Below are 26,847 nucleotides of genomic sequence, written 5' to 3' on the forward strand. Positions count from 1 at the left end.
TTTGTACGTGGTTTCCGTTTTTATATTTTCATTTTTTCCATAGCGCATGAGCTGAAACTTATCTTCGTTAAACACCATATTATTTTCTGTAGCCCATAGAAAGACCTGATCTACATCTGACTGGAGGTTCGCCGTGTCCTCTATGTTGCCTACTCTCATGAAGATCCTAGTGTCATCTGAAAAGGATGATACAGTGCTATAGGTTGTGTTCTTGTCTATGTCCGATATAAGGATGAGAAAAAGTACTGGAGCAAGCACAGTACCCTGGGGGACTGAGCTCTTCACGGTTGATGGGCTAGATTTTATTTTGTTGACTATTACACATTGGGTTCTGTTGGTCAGGAAATTGTAGATCCATCTGCCTATTTTTCCGGTAATTCCTTTTGAACGCATTTTATGTGCAATAACACCATGGTCACATTTATCAAAAGCTTTTGCGAAATCTGTGTAAATTACATCTGCGTTTTGTTTGTCTTCCATAGCATCTAATGCCATATCATAGTGGTCCAGCAACTGCGACAGGCAAGAGCGCCCTATTCTGAAACCATGTCCGGGGTTATGGAGTTGCTGTGATTCCATGTATTTTGTGATCTTACTTCTTAGCACTCTCTCAAAAATTTTTATGATGTGCGATGTTAGTGCTATCGGTCTGTAATTTTTTGCCTCTGCCTTATTTCCTCCTTTATGAAGTGGTGCTATCTCTGCTGTTTTTAGTATATCAGGAATAACGCCAGTACCTAGGCTTTGTCTCCACAGAATGTGGAGGGCCTGCGATAGTGTTTTTTTACAGTTCTTTATGAATATGGAGTTCCAAGAATCCGAGCCTGGTGCAGAGTGCATAGGCATACTGTTTATGGCTTCTTCAAAATCCAGTGGGGATAGGGTGACGTCTGATATATGATTTGATGTTGGTATCGTATCCATGAAAAATTAATTTGGGTTATCAATCTTTAGTGTGTTTAATGGCTCACTGAAAACAGAGTCGTACTGCGTCCTCAGTAGCTCGCTCATTTCTTTGTTGTCATTGGTGAAAGTTCCATCTCCCTTTCGCAGGGGCCCGATACTAGATGTGGTTTTTGATCTTGATTTTGCATAGGAGAAAAAATATTTCGGATATCTTTCTATTTCACTGATGGCCTTTTGCTCTCTTTGCCTCTCCTGGGTTTTTTATGATTCTTGTAGCTTGAGTTCAATTGTTTCTATTTCACTACCTAACCTTCGCCGTTCTTGAGATAGGGTGCGACTCTCAAGTTGTTCCGCGATTCGTTTTCTTCGCTTATATAGGGAACGACGTTCCCGTTCCAATCTGCATCTCTTCCTCTTTTTTCTTAGAGGTATGCGGTTTGAACATATTTCTAGTGCTACTGAGCTTATTTTTTCCAGGCACTGGTTCAGGTTTGCATTTTCTAGCTGTTCTTCCCAGTTTATTTCTGTGAAGTCCTGGTTTATTTGCTCCCAGTTTATCTGTTTATTATTGAAGTTGAATTTGCTGAAATCTCCTCCACCGGGAATCTGGACTGGTTTTGAAGGTCTACTCCCCATGGTTGTCATAACTTCAATTAAGTTGTGATCTGAGTAACAGATATTTGTAATCATTATGTTCCTGATCAATTCATCATTATTAGTGAAAATGAGGTCCAGCGTGTTCTCCTTCCTAGTTGGTTCTACTATTTGCTGGTTTAAGGCAAACCTGTCGCACATCCGTAGCAGGTCATTTGCATGTGCCTGTTCATTTAGGCTACTTCCTGGTATTCTTTCTGATAATACTGTATTAGCCAGGTGCTTCCATTTCAGGTGCCGTAGGTTGAAGTCCCAAAGCATGATGATGTTCGGAGCTGGATTTGTGAGGTTTTCCAAGCAGTGTTCTATTTTCATTAGTTGGTCTTTAAACTGCTGAGGGTTTGCCTCCGGTGACTTATATACAAGGACAATAACTACATTTAAAATCTCTATTTTGATTATCAGCACTTCCACCATATCATTTGAGGTGTTTAGCAGCTCAGTACAGATGAGTGTGTCTTTGATGTAGAGGCTGACCCCACCCTGAAGCCGGTGTTTCCTATCACATCTGAAAAGATTGTACTCTGAGATCCATATTTCACCATCAAGGTAGTCCTTTGTGTGGGTTTCCGTTAGGGCTGCAAACACTGCATTTGCCTCATGAAGGAGACCATCTATAAAGTGAACTTTGTTGGATTTGCGTGTTTTTATACCCTGGATGTTGGCAAATATAAATGATGTTATCGTGTTAGTGGAAGTGCTGGAAGCCTTACTTGGTGTTAATATCTGAGGCTCTGGTAAGGAGGCCACTGTGTTTGCGTCCAGGGTGTGTCGTTTTGGAAGTGATTCGTCCAGTTTTGGTAGTAGGACGGGTGTTGTCTGGTGTAGTACCTGTGTGCTTGTTGATAATTTGAATTCCAGTCTTGTGGGTATCTCCCTTCCCCTCTGTAATCCTGTAGTGGTTCCATCTGACTGTTCCTCTCTCTTATATTTACTACTCTGTTTCTGCCTTCCTCTAAAAAATTTCCAGTAGTGTCATATTGATCTTCCCGTCTATAACGCTGTGTACCTCTCACGTGGAATTCCGGACACTGAAGATTGTAGCATTTTTTGTCCCTAATTGAAAATTGACATAATTTAGGGTGGAAGTATCTACACCCTGTTCCAAAACGGCATGTACCCCTCGCCAACATGTTCCTGCATTTTCAAGGATGCAGAAAATGGCATTTTGCTCCTAATTTTCCATATTTTCATATTCCTTTAGCGTAAAATTTGCAAATGTGTTCCGGTTTTGCGTTTTTCAAGGTATTTATATCTGTGACTGTCTTGTCTACCTCTTTATTGGAGTCATCTCCGTTTTTCGTCCCAATTCCTTCATCTATGCACTCTGTTTCACTGTTGCTCTCATCGTTTATATTATCTGGCTCTGCAATATTGCTGTTATTTTGTACCACAATACCCTCTTCCTCCACACTACTGCTGCGGTTCTCTAAACTATCTGTTCCTGAGTTTTGGTCGTTATCCAATGTTGACTTTTCCCAGTCCGCATATATCACTGGTAGCCTGTCTGTGAATGATAATCTCAGTGACTCGGGAATGTTTTTCATCAGTTTAGTTATGTTCTCTAACATTAATCTGTCATCTTTGCAAACTCAGTAAATTCCTTGCCTTTTTGTGCATCCTGGAGCTAATTCTGTACAGCCCAGGTGAAATCTTATGTTACAGATGCAGCACGTTACGCCTACATTACGTTTCCCCAGTACTCCCGAACACTCGCCACACCTCTCCATTGTCTGATGTATTGTGTTGTGTTTGAGAGTCACTGTATGGATCACTTGTTGATGTCAGTCCTTTTAACTCTTTATAAAATTATATGTATATATATTTATATGTTTAATATTTATAATATTATATGTATACCGTATATTTGTAATATTATGTATGTTATTTTGTTCAAACTTTATGGCAGGTACTTAGCGTAGGGTAGCGAAGCTGGTCTCCCGGTCGGTACAGGTGACCTCTTGTTGTCCCAGGTTGATGTCACCAGTTTCCAGTTACTGGTGACATTTAGCTGGAAACTGGAAACTAGCTGACATTGTATCTATAAGGTGTGAAGGATAGATGAAATTGTTTATGTAATAATCTAAGATGAGGTCTGATAAAGACCTTTTGTGCCCTCTGTAATGCTTTTGTGCTACCGCTCACAGGATGAGTATGGGGTGCACAATAAATTTGCCGCCTTCGGCGGCAACAATCAAAATCAAAGGTCAAAAGCCTCGTCAGCTTGGTCGACGTCATACCTATGTACTTTGATTGAAGGCTACATCCTTCGTGGGGGACAAGTGTACATGTATACAACCCTTGACTGCTGTAAAGGGTTCTCCGTCGGCTTAGTAGGCGCAATAAGAGCCATCACCATCGACGACACAATTACTGTCACAGATGCCAATACATCACAAGCCCTAAGACACAACAACGTCACCCCGGGTGTATACTTTTAAGAGGTAAACTTCGAGCATTGGAAGTGAGTTAAGCATTGCTCGAAACCAAAATTAAACATCGCTACATCTGAAGACTATCATAGTCATCCTTAGATGCAGAGTCCAGCAGCACAAGTCCCTTTTTGTCTATGGTCTTTCTCACGTAAAGTGGAGAAGGGGGGTACAAGGTTTCGAAATATATAGTAGTCACACAAAGATAACGTATCATGTATATTGTTATCTATTGACCTGGGAGCCGCTGCCGTGTACCATATTGATGATGGGGGAGGGGGGAGGGGGAGGGACAACACATCAAGGGGAGAGCTGTAACAAGCGAGAGGGTGTGTGTGTAATAGTGATCATAGAACACATCTTTTTTTTTAATTATTATATTTATGCATTTTATTCAAAAACTGAAAACTGGGTAATTAACAATAACTCAGGAATAAGTTTTTCTATATATTTTGAGGGATATAGTTTAATGCCAATTTACATTTGTGTAAATTTGCAAATATGATTTACCCTTACCAATTCCTACGTTAATAGAATTGACACAACTGTGTTATTAACTCTAATTTTGTTTTTAATAATGAATTCTATTGTAAAAAAAAAATTGGAATTACTATGGGCAACCCTCTTTCTCCTGTTGAAAGCCATCTATATATGGAATTTAAAGTAATATTGAACTTTTTCCTAGAATTTTGAGTGTCATTTTGAGTGTAGAATTTTTCATGTCAGACATTTGTGTGATTATGGTGTTAAGTAACCACTAGTGTAGTCCAGTAGCTTCTCCAAGCTCTCATAAATATTGTTGTCTGCAGTTACTGATGGATCTGGCAGCTCCCTGCAAGGCCTTACCGAACACACTTTTGACGAAATCCCAGCTTCTCTTTTGTCTTCGTCTGCAAAAAAAAAGCATAGTTCACTAACATGTCTTGAGTATATCAGTGAGGAGCAATTATCAGATTACTGCTAGTTAGAGCCAGTAAATAACCCTAATAGTAGTCCGATATATCCGAGATAAAGGCATTTCAATTATTCAGTAAGGTTACAATAGTGTGAAAACATCTAGTGTGACCTAGAATGCGAGTTGATTCTGAGAACCAAATACATTTAAATGAAATCATATAATCTCATTACTCATTGCCACATTTGCAAGTTTATCAAGTTAGTGTTGAGTGTACTCAACTTCCAGAGAGTATCTCACGCCCGACGCCTCAGACATCTGAGGCTAAAAGCCCTTGGCACTTGTGACTGGAGGAGCACATTTCTGTGTTTGTGAATCTTGGCCGCCCGAAAACAAATTCCAGACTTTTGCTCTCTATTAGAAGCTGTATTTTCTTCTGTGTTTTTGAGGGCTCTAAGGATATGTCGTCTTGAGTTTATAGAAGATGAAATTAGTGTCATATATAGTCTAGGTTCCAATTTAAAATACCCAAAGTCATTTATTGATAAAGCAGGCACATTGCTCATAACACTTTCTTTAGTTTGAAAAAGAAAGAAGAATTCAATATTAAGAATACAATAATACCGCTATTCTATGATAATTTCAATGAAATTCCTAAATTACTAAAATAATTTAATGTAGCATAAATGAATCTTGATATCATAAAAACACTCACTAAAAATTCCCCCGGCAGGTACAATGGATGTGTGTATAAAATTCCGTGAAATTTTGTTTATAAGTTCATATTGGCCAAACAAGTCAACATTTTGACCAGAGAATAGAAGAACATGAATATAGTATAAGAACAGGTCACGAGTCTAATGCATTATTTGTTCACTTAAGATATTGTAATCATTCAATTGACTGAGTTAGTTCATGCAAAATTGTGGAGTGCCTCTCCTGCCTCCCTGGATCAGGCCCCATATTACACTCCGGATAATTTCAACATTAATCCTACAAGGTTTAAAGAGACTAACCTCAAGCATCTGGATTCCAATCTCGGACAGACAAATATACATTATCTTTTATAGATATAAATGGATTTTTTATGTCAGAACTAACATACATATTTCACCAAACCTAACCTGCCGAACCTAACATAATCATGTTATAATTGATGTTCTGAATACAATATTTTAATACTGTTAGGAATAAACCTATTTAGAAAAAAAAATGTAAAATTGTGAAAATCTCTCTTCTTGTTTAGTGAACTGTGAATAGATTGTGATTTTATTGTCATATATTAATGGTTCATTGTGCATTGATACATAGAATACGTTGCATAGACATTTTGTGAAACAGGCAAATATATAGTATGTTTTACATAGTGTAACGTTCACAGATAATTAGTCTACTGTGAATGGATAGAGAATTTACAGTTTATGTATAGTGTACTGTGTATAAATGTATTACAAATTTTGATGGTGTACTGTGTATAGTCTGAGTACTCTACATACATGGATCTTACTTGGATGGTGCACTGTACATAGTTAAAACGTGGTGGTGTGAACATAGTTGGTGTAATGTAACAGTGTAATGTACATCGTGTACTGAGTATAACTAGATTGTGTATTTGGTATATCTACATGAAGCATTGATAGTTGGTAAATAACTATGCATTAAGCATATACAGGTGATATATTCAATAACAAGTGAACCAAAAACTGAGGCTAGCAAGTTATGGCTCACGTTAGCTTGGGAGATGGATGAGGCAAATCTGACCTTGGCTCGACGATGGAGATATCCGAGCACAAAGTGGTCCTCAGGGCAGTACAGGAGGATCCTCTCGTGTCCTCACCACCTTCAGCAGCGCAGTTTTCTGTCACCAGCGTCCACTGTGTTGAGGTAGCAGACGCACAAGCAGCAGAACAGCAGCCACGCGGAGTTTACCGTTTAATCACAGTCAAGTTAGCGTTATGAAACGGAGATTGAAATAAGATTAGTAACAATTTAGTATTCCAGTAAATATTTTGTACTGATCAAAATATCAACAATCACAACAAAACAATATTTATTAAAAGGGAAAATAAACTAATTTTTGATATATCTAAAGACTTTGAAAAATTGTAAAGTCACGGCGGTTTCAAGAATTACAACAACCATAGTTTTCGTTTAGTTGACAGACAGCTCAGTGTCTCATGTCCGTTAATGATGGTTTGTGCCACAATGAATACTGAATATTGTCATTAACTTTGGGCACCAGAGTGACACCAGGAGTGGTGCCGAGCCCACGTTGTTCTTGGTGAGAGTTCACCGACTAACTAAACAATCGAAGAAATAATAACGAGAATTATAATAACATTTTTGGGGGTTAAATATGTAGAGTTTAAAAAATTCGATTTAATTTAGGAAACTTTTTCTTATGTAAATATTCCGGTGATCAAAAGTCACATAACGTATCCTTCCAGATCCTCTGGGAAGAATTTCTCCGTTTCTGGCTGAGCTACTCATTCTCTGCTCCTCCAACATAATGACCAGATTACCCTAAAATGTCGACACCATTAAAATTCTGTATTTTGAGTTAGTAACATCCCCCCCCCCCCAACTCCCTCGCATTCTCCAAACTTGCTATTCTGAACTACTCAAGTGGCAATAAATTATAAGCATTTTCCCTCTGATGACGTAAAGCCCAGGAAGCAGCAGACGTTCTTACCAGACACAACCCAACGACAATGTCCGCCGTGCAAAAAGTGTTTTGAATTATAAGAACACCTTAAAAATAAAGGTTCACTAAATGAAATAATATGTAGTTAAACTATTCATAATTGCTTATGAGTTATCTTCATACACTGTTGGAGAATCCAATTATGTTATTGCTTTATTTTTTATGAATGATTTGTCGTTATTTTTCACTTTCGGCTGATTCTAGAGACAATTGTATTTGGGTGAGTGATCGTTGATAAAGACAACATTTATTATTATTATTATTATTATTATTATTATTATTATTATTATGATTATTATTATTATTATTATTATTATTTATACAAATCAATAGCTTGAGTTTAGTTTGAAGTTTGCAAGCTAGAACTGCATGTTTTCTGTAGCGTTATCTGTAGTAATGCAGAGATTCTAGGGATTTTTTAAATATTATTGTGTATAATGTTTTGGAGCCAACTTGTAAAGACGCGTTCCATAATTTTACGAATTTCTGGTGCCAAAAGCTTCAGCTTTGTCTGCTGGTGCAAACGGAACATATAACTGGATGTCACGTATATCGCACCTCATGCTTGGTAATTTTTTCATTCGGGTGAGACTTGTAGAAAGCTAAGTGTGATCTGCATTTGTTTGTAGAATACGTACAAACTAGTCATGTCATTTATTCATTGCCATACGAATATTTCTGTACAGCAGTGAGTAATTTACATTTAGTTTGCCTTTTTTCTACATGCGTGAAATGTTGTAATGTTTTTCTGTCAACTTGAGATAAAACTGTGGATACGAATAAAAAAATTATTTTGAGTACTTCATTATAGATCAAATTTGCGAGTTAGTTTTCTAGCATATTTGCTGAGAACATTTTTCGTATTTTTTTTATTGACAAATTTTCATCTATTTCCACTCTTAATATTGTAGGTTGGTATATTTGATACCTTGAAATATCCAGGAGTTGGGTTTTACCCAAGGCATCAATAGCTTGCCCACGTTATCCTCAAGAAATGGAAGATAAAAGTGCTTCACTGATGTGATCACATCAATTTCTTGTCTCATGAAAAAGTGTAAAATTATTGTCATTAATTTTAGGATATCATCTTAGTAGATGTTCCATATAAGTAGTCCGATCACACTACCTATGACGATACTCGCCTCTGTGGTGTGTTCCTCAGAAGAGCAGCTGTTGACGACAATCTTTAAGGTTCGGTTACTTAAAATCAAGTCATGAGACGAGCTGTCCAGGCCGTCCTCCTAAGGTTTCCTAACATCAAGAAAACAGTCAAATAAAGGAGTCCTCTCCTAACCCAGCCCGTCCTCGGAAGCTGTCAGTCTACTGCTATTTTACATTATTATTATATCAAAGATGCAGAATATCCTGCATATAGATTTGCATTTCAGTGTAATGAAGGATGGGGATTGGTGGTACTGGTAAATTATGAGACCTGTCTGGTTGAGTGTTTGGCATGGCACTCAACCAAAAACTAATGAGACTTCGAATGAGCTTTGCTTGTTCCCTTTATTTTCTAGAAATGGCTTACCCTTTCAAATGTCCCTAGTGGTGGTCACAATAACTACCCTGTTTGAAATAGAAAACTATCGAAATAGATGTTGCACAGGTCCGATCTCAGTGTCTAGGAGCCAGGAGTACACTCACCACTATGGCAGCCTCACAATTGTCCAGAAACGTTCACATCGTTGGTTAAACCAAAGATAGGAATGATATCGTCAAACGCTCGTGTCACCTGGTATTGGTTCACTACCTTATCATTGACTGCGAAACTATATGTAAAATTATCGGATTCTTGGCCCTTTGTTCCTATGATAAAGAAGACGAATTCAGTGGGTGAGCAGGTTGACATCCAAGGGCTGCACCTCCAGTAATCACGTCCAAGGGTTGCACCTCCAGTAATCACGTCCAAGGGTTGCACCTGCAGTGATCACGTCCAAGGGTTGCACCTCCAGTAATCACGTCCAAGGGTTGCACCTCCAGTAATCACGTCCAAGGGTTGCACCTGCAGTGATCACGTCCAAGGGTTGCACCTCCAGTAATCACGTCCAAGGGTTGCACCTGCAGTGATCACGTCCAAGGGTTGCACCTCCAGTAATCACGTCCAAGGGTTGCACCTGCAGTGATCACGTCCAAGGGTTGCACCTCCAGTAATCACGTCCAAGGGTTGCACCTCCAGTGATCACGTCCAAGGGTTGCACCTCCAGTGTTTACGTCCAAGGGTTGCACCTCCAGTGATCACGTTCAAGGGTTGCACCTCCAGTGATCACGTCCAAGGGTTGCACCTCCAGTGATCACGTCCAAGGGTTGCACCTCCAGTGATCACGTCCAAGGGTTGCACCTCCAGTGATCACGTCTAAGGGTTGCACTTCCAGTGATCACGTCCAAGGGTTGCAACTCCAGTGATCACGTCCAAGGGTTGCACCTCCAGTGATCACGTCCAAGGGTTGCACCTCCAGTAATCACGTCCAAGGGTTGCACCTGCAGTGATCACGTCCAAGGGTTGCACCTCCAGTAATCACGTCCAAGGGTTGCACCTGCAGTGATCACGTCCAAGGGTTGCACCTCCAGTAATCACGTCCAAGGGTTGCACCTGCAGTGATCACGTCCAAGGGTTGCACCTCCAGTAATCACGTCCAAGGGTTGCACCTCCAGTGATCACGTCCAAGGGTTGCACCTCCAGTGTTTACGTCCAAGGGTTGCACCTCCAGTGATCACGTTCAAGGGTTGCACCTCCAGTGATCACGTCCAAGGGTTGCACCTCCAGTGATCACGTACAAGGGTTGCACCTCCAGTGATCACGTCCAAGGGTTGCACCTCCAGTGATCACGTCTAAGGGTTGCACTTCCAGTGATCACGTCCAAGGGTTGCAACTCCAGTGATCACGTCCAAGGGTTGCACCTCCAGTGATCACGTCCAAGGGTTGCACCTCCAGTGATCACGTTCAAGGGTTGCACCTCCAGTGATCACGTCCAAGGGTTGCACCTCCAGTGACCACGTCCAAGGGTTGCACCTCCAGTGATCACGTCCAAGGGTTGCACCTCCAGTGATCACGTCCAAGGGTTGCACCTCCAGTGTTTACGTCCAAGGGTTGCACCTCCAGTGATCACGTTCAAGGGTTGCACCTCCAGTGATCACGCCCAAGGGTTGCACCTCCAGTAATCACGTCCAAGGGTTGCACCTCCAGTGTTCACGTCCAAGGGTTGCACCTCCAGTGTTTACGTCCAAGGGTTGCACCTCCAGTGTTTACGTCCAAGGGTTGCACCTCCAGTGATCACGTCCAAGGGTTGCACCTCCATTGTTTACGTCGAAGGGTTGCACCTCCAGTGTTCACGTCCAAGGGTTGCACATCCAGTGATCACGTCCAAGGGTTGCACCTCCAGTGATCACGTCCAAGGGTTGCACCTCCAGTGATCACGTCCAAGGGTTGCACCTCCAATGATCACGTCCAAGGGTTGCACCTCTAGTGTTTACGTCCAAGGGTTGCACCTTCAGTGTTTACGTCCAAGGGTTGCACCAGAAGTGTTCACGTCCAAGGGTTGCACCTCCAGTGATCACGTCCAATGGTTGCACCTGCAGTGTTTACGTCCAAGGGTTGCACCTGCAGTGTTCACGTCCAAGGGTTGCACCTCCAGTGATCACGTCCAAGGGTTGCAACTCCAGTGATCACGTCCAAGGGTTGCACCTCCAGTGTTTACGTCCAAGGGTTGCACCTTCAGTGTTTACGTCCAAGAGTTGCACCAGAAGTGTTCACGTCCAATGGTTGCACCTGCAGTGTTTACGTCCAAGGGTTGCACCTGCAGTGTTCACGTCCAATGGTTGCACCAGAAGTGTTCACGTCCAATGGTTGCACCAGAAGTGTTCACGTCCAAGGGTTGCACCTTCAGTGTTTACGTCCAAGGGTTGCACCTCCAGTGTTTACGTCCAATGGTTGCACCTGCAGTGTTTACGTAGAAGGGTTGCACCTCCAGTGATCTCGTCCAATGGTTGCACCTGCAGTGTTTACGTCCAAGGGTTGCACCTGCAGTGTTTACGTCCAAGGGTTGCACCTGCAGTGTTCACGTCCAATGGTTGCACCAGAAGTGTTCACGTCCAAGGGTTGCACCTTCAGTGTTTACGTCCAAGGGTTGCACCTCCAGTGTTTACGTCCAATGGTTGCACCTGCAGTGTTTACGTAGAAGGGTTGCACCTCCAGTGATCTCGTCCAATGGTTGCACCTGCAGTGTTTACGTCCAAGGGTTGCACCTGCAGTGTTTACGTCCAAGGGTTGCACCTGCAGTGTTTACGTCCAAGGGTTGCACCTGCAGTGTTCACGTCCAAGGGTTGCACCTGCAGTGTTCACGTCCAAGGTTGCACCTCCAGTGTTCACGTCCAAGGTTTGCACGTGCAGTGATCACGTCCAAGGGTTGCCCGTGCAGTGTTCACGTCCAAGGGTTGCACCTGCAGTGTTCATGTCCAAGGGTTGCACCTGCAGTGATCACGTCCAAGGGTTGCACCTGCAGTGATCACGTCCAAGGGTTGCACCTGCAGTGTTCACGTCCAAGGGTTGCACCTCCAGTGTTCACGTCCAAGGGGTTGCTCCTACAATGATCACGTCCAAGGGTTGCACCTGCAGTGTTCACGTCCAATGGTTGCACCTGCATTGTTCACGTCCAAGGGGTTGCACCTTCAGTGATCACGTCCAAGCGTTGCACCTCCAGTGATCACGTCCAAGGGTTACACCTCCAGTGATCACGTCCAAGGGTTGCACCTCAAGTGATCACGTCCAAGGGTTGCAGCTCCAGTGATCACGTCCAAGGGTTGCACCTCCAGTGTTTACGTCCAAGGGTTGCACCTTCAGTGTTTACGTCCAAGGGTTGCACCTCCAGTGTTTACGTCCAATGGTTGCACCTCCAGTGATCACGACCAAGGGTTGCACCTCTAGTGTTTACGTCCAAGGGTTGCATCTCCAGTGTTTACGTCCAATGGTTGCGCCTCCAGTGATCACGTCCAAGGGTTGCACCTCCAGTGATCACGTCCAGGGGTTGCAGCTCCAGTGATCACGTCCAAGGGTTGCACCTCCAGTGTTTACGTCCAAGGGTTGCACCAGAAGTGTTCACGTCCAAGGGTTGCACCTCCAGTGATCACGTCCAATGGTTGCACCTGCAGTGTTTACGTCCAAGGGTTGCACCTGCAGTGTTCACGTCCAAGGGTTGCACCTCCAGTGATCACGTCCAAGGGTTGCACCTCCAGTGATCACGTCCAAGGGTTGCACCTCCAGTGATCACGTCCAAGGGTTGCACCTCCAGTGATCACGTCCAAGGGTTGCACCTCTAGTGTTTACGTCCAAGGGTTGCACCTGCAGTGTTTACGACCAAGGGTTGCACCTCCAGTGATCACGTCCAAGGGTTGCACCTCCAGTGATCACGTCCAAGGGTTGCACCTCCAGTGATCACGTCCAAGGGTTGCACCTCAAGTGATCACGTCCAAGGGTTGCACCTCCAGTGTTTACGTCCAAGGGTTGCACCTGCAGTGTTCACGTCCAAGGGTTGCACGTGCAGTGATCACGTCCAAGGGTTGCACGTGCAGTGATCACGTCCAAGGGTTGCACCTGCAGTGTTCATGTCCAAGGGTTGCACCTCCAGTGATCACGTCCAAGGGTTGCACCTGCAATGTTTACGTCCAAGGGTTGCAACCTCCAGTGTTCACGTCCAAGGGTTGCACCTCCTATGTTTACGTCCAAGGGTTGCACCTCCAGTGTTTACGTCCAAGGGTTGCACCTGCAGTGTTCACGTCCAAGGGTTGCACCAGCAGTGTTTACGTCCAAGGGTTGCACCAGCAGTGTTCACGTCCAAGGGTTGCACCTGCAGTGTTCACGTCCAAGGGTTGCACCTCCAGTGTTTACGTCCAAGGGTTGCACCAGCAGTGTTCACGTCCAAGGGTTGCACCTCCAGTGTTCACGTCCAATGGGTTGCTCCTGCAATGATCACGTCCAAGGGTTGCACCTGCAGTGATCACGTCCAAGGGGTTGCACCTTCAGTGATCACGTCCAAGGGTTGCACCTCCAGTGATCACGTCCAAGGGTTGCACCTCCAGTGATCACGTCCAAGGGTTGCACCTCCAGTGCTCACGTCCAAGGGTTGCAGCTCCAGTGATCACGTCCAAGGGTTGCACCTCCAGTGTTTACGTCCAAGGGTTGCACCTTCAGTGTTTACGTCCAAGGGTTGCACCTCCAGTGTTTACGTCCAATGGTTGCACCTCCAGTGATCACGACCAAGGGTTGCACCTCTAGTGTTTACGTCCAAGGGTTGCACCTCCAGTGTTTACGTCCAATGGTTGCACCTCCAGTGATCACGTCCAAGGGTTGCATCTCTAGTGTTTACGTCCAAGGGTTGCACCTTCAGTGTTTACGTCCAAGGGTTGCACCAGAAGTGTTCACGTCCAATTGTTGCACCTCCAGTGATCACGTCCAATGGTTGCACCTGCAGTGTTTACGTCCAAGGGTTGCACCTGCAGTGATCACGTCCAAGGGTTGCACCTCCAGTGATCACGTCCAAGGGTTGCACCTCCAGTGATCACGTCCAAGGGTTGCACCTCCAGTGATCACGTCCAAGGGTTGCACCTCCAGTGATCACGTCCAAGGGTTGCACCTCTAGTGTTTACGTCCAAGGGTTGCACCTGCAGTGTTTACGACCAAGGGTTGCACCTCCAGTGATCACGTCCAAGGGTTCCACCTCCAGTGATCACGTCCAAGGGTTGCACCTCCAGTGATCATGTCCAAGGGTTGCACCTCCAGTGATCACGTCCAAGGGTTGCACCTCTAGTGTTTACGTCCAAGGGTTGCACCTGCAGTGTTCACGTCCAAGGGTTGCACGTGCAGTGATCACGTCCAAGGGTTGCACTTGCAGTGATCACGTCCAAGGGTTGCACCTGCAGTGTTCATGTCCAAGGGTTGCACCTCCAGTGATCACGTCCAAGGGTTGCACCTGCAATGTTTACGTCCAAGGGTTGCAACCTCAAGTGTTCACGTCCAAGGGTTGCACCTCCAGTGTTTACGTCCAAGGGTTGCACCTCCAGTGTTTACGTCCAAGGGTTGCACCTGCAGTGTTCACGTCCAAGGGTTGCACCAGCAGTGTTTACGTCCAAGGGTTGCACCAGCAGTGTTCACGTCCAAGGGTTGCACCAGCAGTGTTCACGTCCAAGGGTTGCACCTCCAGTGTTTACGTCCAAGGGTTGCACCAGCAGTGTTCACGTCCAAGGGTTGCACCTGCAGTGTTCACGTCCAAGGGTTGCACCAGCAGTGTTCACGTCCAAGGGTTGCACCTCCAGTGATCACGTCCAAGGGTTGCACCTGCAGTGATCACGTCCAAGGGTTGCACCTCCAGTGATCACGTCCAAGGGTTGCACCTCCAGTGATCACGTCCAAGGGTTGCACCTCCAGTGATCACGTCCAAGGGTTGCACGTGCAGTGATTACGTCCAAGGGTTGCACGTGCAGTGATCACGTCCAAGGGTTGCACCTGCAGTGTTCATGTCCAAGGGTTGCACCTCCAGTGATCACGTCCAAGGGTTGCACCTGCAATGTTTACGTCCAAGGGTTGCAACCTCAAGTGTTCACGTCCAAGGGTTGCACCTCCAGTGTTTACGTCCAAGGGTTGCACCTCCAGTGTTTACGTCCAAGGGTTGCACCTACAGTGTTCACGTCCAAGGGTTGCACCAGCAGTGTTTACGTCCAAGGGTTGCACCAGCAGTGTTCACGTCCAAGGGTTGCACCAGCAGTGTTCACGTCCAAGGGTTGCACCTCCAGTGTTTACGTCCAAGGGTTGCACCAGCAGTGTTCACGTCCAAGGGTTGCACCTGCAGTGTTCACGTCCAAGGGTTGCACCAGCAGTGTTCACGTCCAAGGGTTGCACCTCCAGTGATCACGTCCAAGGGTTGCACCTGCAGTGATCACGTCCAAGGGTTGCACCTCCAGTGATCACGTCCAAGGGTTGCACCTCCAGTGATCACGTCCAAGGGTTGCACCTCCAGTGATCACGTCCAAGGGTTGCACCTCCAGTGATCACGTCCAAGGGTTGCACCTCCAGTGATCACGTCCAAGGGTTGCACCTCCAGTGTTACTAACGCAGACAGCAACGTCTTCACCTTCCTCTGTTTATCTGTCACTCCTCCACCATTCAGAGCATGCTGTGAGGCGACTAAAGGATCTGAGGACCGGGTCATCCAGAAAGATCTAGCTGGTGGGCTGGTCGTGGTGATGCTGTGACTGCTTCTGGTACTGGTCAGTGTAGCGGCACCTGCTGCTGCTTGCCCATTATCTCTTACATCTTCATCAATGTCCATTAAACATTATAATTATTATTATATAATAACAATTATTATTATTATTATATAATAACAATTATTTTTATTATTATTATTATTATTATTATTATTATTATTATTATTATTAAGGCCTTTAATAAGAATAATGTTAACAATATTCTTCATATTTATATGAATATATGTAATAATAATATATACGTAGCAATTATAATAAATATAGTAACAACAATTAGCTGGCAAACGCTTGAAAAGATATATAGATTAACACACGCAGAGATAGATACGAAAATAGAAAGAACACAAAAGAAAAAGAAAAAGAAAAAATCTAATAATAATTGAGAAATTGGGAGATAAAGAGCGGATGACATATAAGAGGAATGGAGGAGAAGAACAGAGAGGTCTGGAGGTACTGACCTGAACGGTGCAGGAGACACAGGTGGAGAGAGAGAGAGAGAGAGAGAGAGAGAGAGAGAGAGGGAGAGAGAGAGAGAGAGAGAGAGAGAGAGAGAGAGAGAGAGAGAGAGAGAGAGAGAGAGAGAGAGAGAGAGAGGGGGGGAGAGAGAGAGAGAGAGAGAGACGGGGGGGGGGTCAGGAGGTACTGACCTGCAGGGTGCAGGAGACACAGGTGAAGTCTCCGGGTATGATGACAGGTATAGTGTACTCTCCTCCTTGGGTCACTGTGTCCATCTTATACTGACCACCTTCCACCCCGGATATCTCCAAGGGCCACCTGGGGGGGGGGGGGAATCATCAAGGTCAGGTTACTTAATGTCTTACAATATATGATAATTTGTGAATATGTATTTGTGTGTGAACACAAATAAATATTCATACTGACAATTTACTATAAAACCAAAAAAACGGCCAGCCTACTCATGAGAAACTCTCCAGACACAAAGCAGAACACTTTAAAAGAGACTAACGTCGTCTATGCCTTCAAATGCCCTCTTGGGGATTTTAAGCCTCAAAAAACTTAGTATATAGGCAAGACAACAACATCGCTTTCCAGGCGTTTAACGATGCATAAACAACAGGGCTCCATTAAGGAACATATAGCCTCTTCCCACAACCAGACCATCACCAGAGAAATCTTAGCAAACAACACAGAAATCATCGATAGATACAGCGATAGCAGGCGGCTCGACGTTTGCGAGGCACTACACATCAAGAAGTCAACGCCAGCAATCAACAGCCAATTAATGCACAACTATATTCTACCCACTTCAAGACTCCGCTCCAATATAGAAGCATCAAGAAATATGGGTCAATAAAATAGGCCTTGTGCATTTACCTACTTTTAATACCTGTTTGTATTTCATTGTTTCGTGTTCTGTCTTGTGTTAAAAGTTTATTTTCACCTCATCCAAAACTATTGTAACATGTCACTTCACCCAAACGTAGGTATAAAAACTCGAAAGATGTTTAAAGCTCTATTCAGTTAAAGTTGTGTGTGTTTGTGTAAACTAAACTCTTTGAAAATGTAATAAGTTTTACGAAACGCGCTCAAGTGTCGCGTCAGAATAGAAATAAAAATGAATTTTGGAATATTGATCTTTGAATTACCATCAACAGTGAAAAGAAACGTAAGAAAGATCGAGAATATATATATATATATATATATATATATATATATATATATATATATATATATATATATATATATATATATATATATATATATATATATATATATATATATATATATATATATATATATATATATATATATATATATAGACTAATATATATATATATATATGTCGTACCTAGTAGCCAGAACGCACTTCTCAGCCTACTATGCAAGGCCCGATTTTCCTAATAAGCCAAGTTTTCCTGAATTAATATATTTTCTCAAATTTTTTTCTTATGAAATGATAAAGCTACCCATTTCATTATGTATGAGGTCAATTTTTTTATTGGATTTAAAATTAACGTAGATATATGACCGGACCTAACCAACCCTACCTAACCTATCTTTATAGGTTAGCTTAGGTTAGGTAGCCGAAAAAGTTAGGTTAGGTTAGGTTAGGTAGGTTAGGTAGTCGAAAAACAATTAATTCATGAAAACTTGGTTTATTAGGCAAATCGGGCCTTGCATAGTAGGCCGAGAAGTGCGTTCTGGCTACTAGATACGACATATATATATATATATATATATATATATATATATATATATATATATATATATATATACATATATATATATATATATATATATATATATATATATATATATATATATATATATACCATTCCCCACTCCCCCGTTCCCTCGTCCTCCCCACCATCCCTCGCTCCCCCCATCCCCTCGTCCTCCGCACCATCCACCATTCCCTCATCCAAAGCATTCCTAAATGATATGATGTTCCCATCAAAAAAATTGGACCATCAAATGATCTGACCTTTCCATCACTAAAAAATAAAAGCAGTTAAAAAAACGAAATAAAAACAATGAAAAATAAATAAAAAATAAACTTTACTCACGAAATGAATGGTATGGTAAACAGCACAGCTCAATTCCAACGTAATGTTACACAAAATAATTAAATCAAAATGAAAATAAATCGAAATCTATGAAAATTAAATTTATCAATGAAATTGGAAACATTGAAATGGAATCTTAACATATTCATTATAGTGTGTGTTGTTTTTACGTGCAACAGATGGCACTGTTTTAAAAAATATCATGTTTTTACCTGTCACAGATGTGGCATCTATATAGTAGGTATATAAAAACACTCAGGTATTCAAATGAAACATTTTGTAAAATTTTCAAAGCGATCGGTGAAGAACTTTCGGAGATTATCGCGTGTTTCTCTTATGTCCAACAGATGGCTCTGTTCTTCAAAAACGCAAGTTTTTACCTGTCACAGGTGTGGCACGTATATATACCAGCTATTTTAAAGCACGCATGTATTCGAATGCAACTTTGTGTCAAAATTTCAAAGCCATCGATAAAAAGGTTTCGAAAATTTCCCTGGCATTAAAACGCATATGAAAAACATTTTTTTCACTAAATACATGTTTTTACCTGTCTCAGACGTAATATCTATATAGAAGGTATATAAAATCACGCTCGTATGTGAATGGAACGTTGTGTCAAAATTTCAAAGCAATCGGTGAAGAATTTTCGGAGATTAGCGATTTTGAACAAACGAACATTTACATTTATATTTATATAGATATAATATATGACTTGGACAAACTTGGCATCTCACCTCATAAGGCAGTCCTCATCCTTGGGGCCTGTCTTTGGGCAAAGGTAGAATTCAAAGACGCCCGCCTCCACATGCGGGACCTGCGCATGGATCAGCATCTCCTGGTGTGTTCCGAGGGGAAGAGAATATTGTTAGTCTTATACTACTGCTGCTTTTTGCAACTACCACATGAGCCAGACATGCTACCACAATAAGCAGTATACAAAACACATTATCACATTTACAGCATCAACCACATACACTGCATGTTGCGACCACCACCAGCTGCTTGGAATGTTTTGATGGGTTGATGTGTTTCTGTAGGTCTTGAAAACATGGTGAACAATTACCCCCTCACGCCTCGAAGAAAGCCTCACAACTAACTCAAGCATTCCTATCCAAGTTGTAACTGGATGATGTCTCTATCTTTGTAATAAAGCCGATTCTTCGAAGAGCAAATATTACCACAACATATGTAACACAAGTGTATTGGGATGTGTTGCAGGGGGTAGAGGTGGTCTACTGAACGCAGTGTTCCACACAGAAACACTGTTTATGGAATGTGAGATACTGAAACCCTGTACAAGGTGAACAACACTGTTTCCACGATAGTAGAGAAATACAGCATTAATTCTTACCTCCCCAGCGACGTACTCAGGGAGCGGCCGGTCTGCTTCAGGGTCTTCACTCACCGCGCCCTGCAACACATATGTATCTTACTGAGAACAAAAAAATGCATAATGAACACAAGTACACAAATATTGAGCACAAAAGGTATTTACTAAACACATAAAGATGTATTGTGAGCGCTGAGTGATGTATAATGAACACAATAAAGGGGAGGCAGACGATGAGTCACAATAACGTGGGTGAATAAATGATGACCAAACTACAACTCAGAAGATGGAGAAGCGACGACGTTTTGGTCCGTCCTGAACCATTATCAAGGCGTGTGATGACCTGACATCCCACGACTTGATAATGGTCCTAAACGTTGTCGTTCTCCATCTTCCGATTTGTTGTTTGGTCATGAAGAAGAGAAATGAATTACAGGTGAGTAAGGACGCGTGGAGACACTCACCAACTCATGACAGTTGCGTGAGGGAGGACTGATGAGGAGCTGAGCCCACGCCGTCCCAACCTGCAGTCACGGTGCAAATGTTTTTTTATTAATACTAATAATGATAACAATAGTATTGGAAATAAATATCAACAATAGTTATAATAGTATTAGTAATGCACTAAGAAATTACAATACCGTAATGTATCAATAAGAGTCAGTTAGAGCCACAAGGCGGACACGAACCAGTACCCTGGCTGATACTCCCAAACACACGCCTTAAACCACTGGTCCATGTGTAAACAGTCTGTAGTCTCTACTAATTGTTTATGTATACTATATAGTTGGTGCTAACTGTGTATGTTTTATGGAGAGTTGTTGCTAACTATGTGAGTGTTTAATGTATAAAGTTGGTACTGTGTTTTTTTGTAAACTTTGTGATAACTGTTTTTTATAGTAACTAAGGGGAAAACATAAAGTTTGTTGCTGGTGATACTTTTCACATTAAACAGGAATTAGACTAGAGCCAAAGTACTCACAGTGAGGAGCAGTAAGACCAGCGTGTTCATCCTGCAGCGTGTGCTGGTAGAGTGCCCAGCACAGTGCCTTATATACCCGACCTCATCCTCTAATTCCTCCATGCTCCTCCCACGCATCTATTTTACTTCCCTGGATGAATATGGTTACATTATATACCGGACCTCTAGCTCTTGTTCAGGATGCTCCTCGAAAAAATATTTGTCGTGTTTATTTCCCAGGACGACTATGCTACCATTATATTACCATACAACCAATGGAACTATGGTATCATTATACACCCAATCTTTTCTTACAATATTTATGTTCCCAAGTCCTCCAAGCAATATTAGCTGGCTTGAAATGTTTTGTGTAAGTACTTTGTAGGTTCCCTTATCAACTATGTTGTCGAGACCCGGGTCATCACTGTGACATTTACTCTTCCTGCTGCAGGATGCTCCTCACTGCGCGCTCTCCCACAGTTGCTTCAAAATGTCACTAAAATGTCAATAAGATCAGCTCAGTCTCACGTTTTGACATGATTACAGATTTAACACTCTTACTCTACCATAAGGAGCTGAACCTCACGTCCCTGGAAAACAGAAGAGTAAGGGGAGACATGATAACCACCTACAAAATTCTCAGGGGAATTGACAGGGTGGACAAAGACAAACTCTTTAGCACGGGTGGAACACGAACAAGGGGACACAGGTGGAAACTTAGTACCCAGATGAGCCACAGAGACGTTAGAAAGAATTACTAAAAGAGTAGTTAATAAATGGAATGCACTAGGAAGTGATGTGGTGGAGGCTGACTCCATACACAGTTTCATATATAGATATGACTGAGCCCAGTAGACTCAAGAATCTGTACACCCGTTGATTGACAGTTGAGAGGCGGGACCAAAGAGCCAAAGCTCAACCCCCGCAAGCAGAGAGTACAAGCAACTGTACTCACTTAAGTGAGTACAATTAGGTGAGTATAGGCTGATCCACCTAACCTAAAGAGGACATTATATTCTTACGGAAAAGCATGCATTTTCAATGCCTGCATTTTGACTATTGATATTCAAATTGAAAATGAATAAAATGAATGATAGTAGTAGTAGTGGAAAGTACGCCAATGACCAGCAGTTTTCATTTTTTCCTGTGCCCGTCATTGGCGTAGGGGGGGTTTCGTATTTTTTCCCCGGTCAGTCATTGATGCAGGGGTATTTTAAACAAAATTCCCTTCCGGGCAGGCAAAATTCATTTGGATGTTTTCATTTTTCGTAACATTTATCATCATCGTCTTTTGAAAATATATAATTTTCCTAAAAGGAGTACTAAAAGGCACCCTCCTCACCCCTGAAAATTTCGTTCAAGGAGATTAAAAGCCCGGCTCATGGCGTACGCAAATTTAGTTACCCCAGTGACTCATGCATAGGTATCGCTAATGGTCAATGATGTAATCATCAAGCCAGTCTTTAACCTTCCCTATGGGGGGGGGGGGGGGGGTGGGCCTAAAAGACCGGCTCCTGACATACGCAAATTTTGTTACCCCAGTGGCCCATGCACAGGCATCGCTAATGGACAATGACGTTATCAGCTGGTCAGTCTTCATCTTCCCTGAATAAGTCAGTTTACTGAAATAGCATATTTAAACCCATTTTCCTAATGTTTCCTATTATCAAAGTTCATTTTATAGATAAGATCTCATATTAAACATAAGAAATGAAATTGCACAAGGCCTTTGCTGAATCTCCTATTTATTTCCAATCTCTGTCAACCAAAACATCAACTAACGCTATTAGATGAAGTGAAGTAAACCTATTCCCAATTATTGCCCCATTTTTCTGTCCATTTATGCTTTCAATCGCGCCATTCTGTCAATATTCAGAAGGACCTGTTAGCTCTCCTTAACAGGATATACACCCACAGTGGATATACACCCACAGTGGAGATAACAGATATACACCGACAGTGGAGGTAATAGATATACAACCACAGTGGAGGTAACAGATATACACCCACAGTGGAGGTAACAGATATACAGCCACAGTGGAGATAACAGATATACACCCACAGTGGAGGTAATAGATATACAACCACAGTGGAGGTAACAGATATACACCCACAGTGGAGGTAACAGATATACAGCCACAGTGGAGGTAACAGATATACAGCCACAGTGGAGATAACAGATATACACCCACAGTGGAGGTAACAGATATACAGCCACAGTGGAGATAACAGATATACACCCACAGTGGAGGTAACAGATATACAGCCACAGTGGAGATAACAGATATACACCCACAGTGGAGGTAACAGATATACAACCACAGTGGAGGTAACAGATATACACCCACAGTGGAGGTAACAGATATACAGCCACAGTGGAGATAACAGATATACACCCACAGTGGAGATAACAGATATACAGCCACAGTGGAGGTAACAGATATACACCCACAGTGGAGATAACAGATATACACCCACAGTGGAGATAACAGATATACACCCACAGTGGAGATAACAGATATACACCCACAGTGGAGGTAACAGATATACACCCACAGTGGAGATAACAGATATACACCCACAGTGGAGGTAACAGATATACACCCACAGTGGAGATAACAGATATACACCCACAGTGGAGGTAACAGATATACAACCACAGTGGAGGTAACAGATATACACCCACAGTGGAGGTAACAGATATACAGCCACAGTGGAGATAACAGATATACACCCACAGTGGAGATAACAGATATACACCCACAGTGGAGATAACAGATATACACCCACAGTGGAGGTAATAGATATACACCCACAGTGGAGGTAACAGATATACACCCACCTCTCTCTCTCTCTCTCTCTCTCTCTCTCTCTCTCTCTCTCTCTCTCTCTCTCTCTCTCTCTCTCTCTCTCTCTCTCTCTCTCTCTCTCTCTCTCTCTCTCTCTCTCTCTCTCTCTCTCTCTCTCTCTCTCTCTCTCTCTCTCTCTCTCTCTCTCTCTCTTTTTTTTTTTTTTTTTTTTTTTTTAAACTAAGACTAGGATTCATAAGGGATGCCTAATAACATACCTATTGAAACTGCAAGCAAGAGCTGTTATCCTACCTCAGCTCATCTGAAGCCTACACCTAGAAACTCATTTATTACATAAGAGTATACTTTGAAACTAACACAATGGGAACTATCATATATTAACTTATGTAAGCTAAGTTGAAACCTACTCCTAGATGCCCATTTATTTCATGAGCCTGGTATTATTTGCTTTAGAAGGAATAGCCTTTATTCATTAAAAAACATTAAGTAACAATCAAATAAGGAACAGGATGAGCTTGTAGCCAGCTGTGTGCCAGAGTCTTCATGTGAACAGTTGACCTGATCTCCCGTGTATCAATCTGTTGAGCGAACAAGTTCCAGATGCGAGTAAGTCTCGGAAGGAATGAACGCTGATGGAGTGATGTTCTTGAGAATGGCACTTCCAGCATGAGACTGTTGAAGGTTGAGAGCCTAGTGTTACGAGTGGGAACTACTGGTACTCCACGGAGTTGGGCCAAGTGCGGAACTTTAAGGATGTTGGCCTTGTACATAACAGTAAGACCAACAACGTCCCGACGGTGTTGCAGGCTCTGATGTTCAGACCGTTCCCACCTGACTTGGTCAAGACTAGAGATAAGCCTTCTAGCCCGTCTCTCCACTTTGTCCAACAGTCTGACGAAAGATGGGGGGCAGGCAATCCAGGAAAGGGGTGCATACTCAAGATGGGAGCGAACTTGAGCTTCATATAAGGTTTTGCAACCCTTGCTGTCAAGAAGATATGAGATGCGCCGTAGTGCTGTAAGTTTCCTGGCTGCCTTTTTAGCTAAGTTTACCACATGGCTCTTCATTGTCATTGAAGAGTCGAACTTCATTCCCAAGATGTCAAATTCTTCTGTGAACTCTAGGGATTTGCCACCCATTTGCAGTTCTGTCCGATTCGCCATGTGCAGTCTAGTTATCATCATCGCTTGAGTCTTCTCAGCCGCAAATGTGACCTGCCATCTCCTACCCCAGGTAGAAATTGCTGAAAGTTTGTGATTAATGATTCTTGCAGCAGTTAGCATTTCCTCCTTTCTGTATGTAAAGGTTCTCTCTCTCTCTCTCTCTCTCTCTCTCTCTCTCTCTCTCTCTCTCTCTCTCTCTCTCTCTCTCTCTCTCTCTCTCTCTCTCTCTCTCTCTCTCTCTCTCTCTCTCTCTCTCTCTCTCTCCTCTCTCTCTCTCTCTCTCTCTCTCTCTCTCTCTCTCTCTCTCTCTCTCTCTCTCACTCTCTCTCTCTCTCTCTCTCTCTCTCTCTCTCCCTCTCTCTCTCTCTCTCTCTCTCTCTCTCTCTCTCTCTCTCTCTCTCTCTCTCTCTCTCTCTCTCTCTCTCTCTCTCTCTCTCTCTCTCTCTCTCTCTCTCTCTCTCTCTCTCTCTCTCTCTCTCTCTCTCTCTCTCTCTCTCTCTCTCTCTCTCTCTCTCTCTCTCTCTCTCTCTCTCTCTCTGTCTCTCTCTCTCTCTCTCTCTCTCTCTCTCTCTCTCTCTCTCTCTCTCTCTCTCTCTCTCTCTCTCTCTCTCTCTGTCTGTCTGTCTCTCTCTCTCTCTCTCTCTCTCTCTCTCTCTCTCTCTCTCTCTCTCTCTCCCCTTCTCTCTGTCTCTCTCTCTCTCTCTCTCTCTCTCTCTCTCTCTCTCTCTCTCTCTCTCTCCCCTTCTCTCTCTCTGTCTCTCTCTCTCTCTCTCTCTCTCTCTCTCTCTCTCTCTCTCTCTCTCTCTCTCTCTCTCTCTCTCTCTCTCTCTCTCTCTCTCTCTCTCTCCCCTTCTCTCTCTCTGTCTGTCTCTCTCTCTCTCTCTCTCTCTCTCTCTCTCTCTCTCTCTCTCTCTCTCTCTCTCTCTCTCTCTCTCTCTCTCTCTCTCTCTCTCACACCTTGATAATGGATGTAGGTTCATTAGAAAATTCGGTTTAATAATGCACTTGCACATTTATTGGGTCTGTTTATCACCTACATTAAAAACCTCATTAAAAGCTTTTTAATATATGTTCCACATAATGCTGCAGTTGTGTCTGTAATCCAGCTGACACACGCAACTTTTGCTCACGATTATAAAATACTCGCATGTGGTTCCTTGCTAGAGCGGGCGTCCTGGTGGGATGAATGTGCTCTAGCATTCCCTCATCTTTCAATATGGTTAACTGTTGCATAAATATTATTCTCAATTTTATTACAATGGTCACAGCTAATGTTGTCCCTAATAATTATCTTGCTATAATTATACGGAGGGTCTCATGAACATGTCTATACAACAGTTCACGTTGCTGCGGGATAATAACTTTAACATGAATGTTTGCCCATGTTGCTTGTCAGTTACAATGTGTTTACGCCTTCTCTACTTTAGGTGCAACATATTGTAACAAACCGTCAGACACTTGTCTACTGGTCATTACTGCTTAAAAATCCCTCAATATTACAAATCTCTCTGGAAACATGAATTCCACAAGATTACAAATGTTAATATACTCTGGCATATGTATCAAATAGCTTGCGGGACCTTTACAAAAATAAGCCCCAATAAATATATAAAGTCCTTTGCATAAATTCCTTTTTAAAGGTGACACATAGGATAGCTAATGATTTATGGAACATATTCAGTATCTTTTTCCACCATCTTTCTTACTTTTACTTATTGTAGTCAGTTTAATGGGTTAGGGTCTTCTTTGCCACACAGCTACATATAGTCTCTTCCATCTCAATATCAATTTTCTTATCCATCGGAAAACTGAGACAAATAATTTTTTAAACGTTTTTACAGTTTGTTATTAATACCTTCTGAAACAGAGTTAATTTCCTATTTGACAACATATTCGTAGATAATATTATATTTTTACCTCCCAGTTCGTTGCCAAAGTTTTAAACCAGTAAATTATGAGTCTTACTGGACAACGACCTGAGCCATGAACCTGTTCAAGTATCTTTAGCACACCAGCTTCGTAGCCCCATCATGTACGTTTTCTTCTTATTAATTACTGCGTCTGTTACCCTCACAGATTTGTGAAATTCATCATGACCACGCAACACCATGTCTTATGTCGATATATATATAGTGAAATCATGTGCATAAACAACAAATGTCAGAGCATTGAAGAGAATGGTTGATTTTACCCCAACGTCCATCCGTC

At 42.6% G+C, this 26,847-nt stretch overlaps 1 protein-coding gene across 1 annotated transcript; it reads right to left on the reverse strand.

Annotated features, from left to right (window-relative positions):
• Window positions 1-4,426: 4,426 nt before the first annotated feature.
• Window positions 4,427-20,822, reverse strand: LOC123770844 (uncharacterized). The gene is made up of 7 exons (XM_045763019.2): window positions 20,688-20,822; window positions 20,170-20,229; window positions 19,727-19,786; window positions 19,110-19,210; window positions 16,495-16,621; window positions 6,649-6,761; window positions 4,427-4,882 (listed from the first exon to the last, which is right to left on the reverse strand). Exons 1-7 carry the CDS (start codon window positions 20,802-20,804, stop codon window positions 4,780-4,782), a joined length of 681 nt encoding a protein of 226 aa, XP_045618975.1. The 5' UTR covers window positions 20,805-20,822; the 3' UTR covers window positions 4,427-4,779.
• Between the last annotated feature and the right edge of the window lie 6,025 nt (window positions 20,823-26,847).

This window comes from Procambarus clarkii, chromosome 56 (genome assembly GCF_040958095.1).
Source record: "Procambarus clarkii isolate CNS0578487 chromosome 56, FALCON_Pclarkii_2.0, whole genome shotgun sequence".
Classification (NCBI taxonomy): Eukaryota; Metazoa; Arthropoda; class Malacostraca; order Decapoda; family Cambaridae; genus Procambarus; species Procambarus clarkii.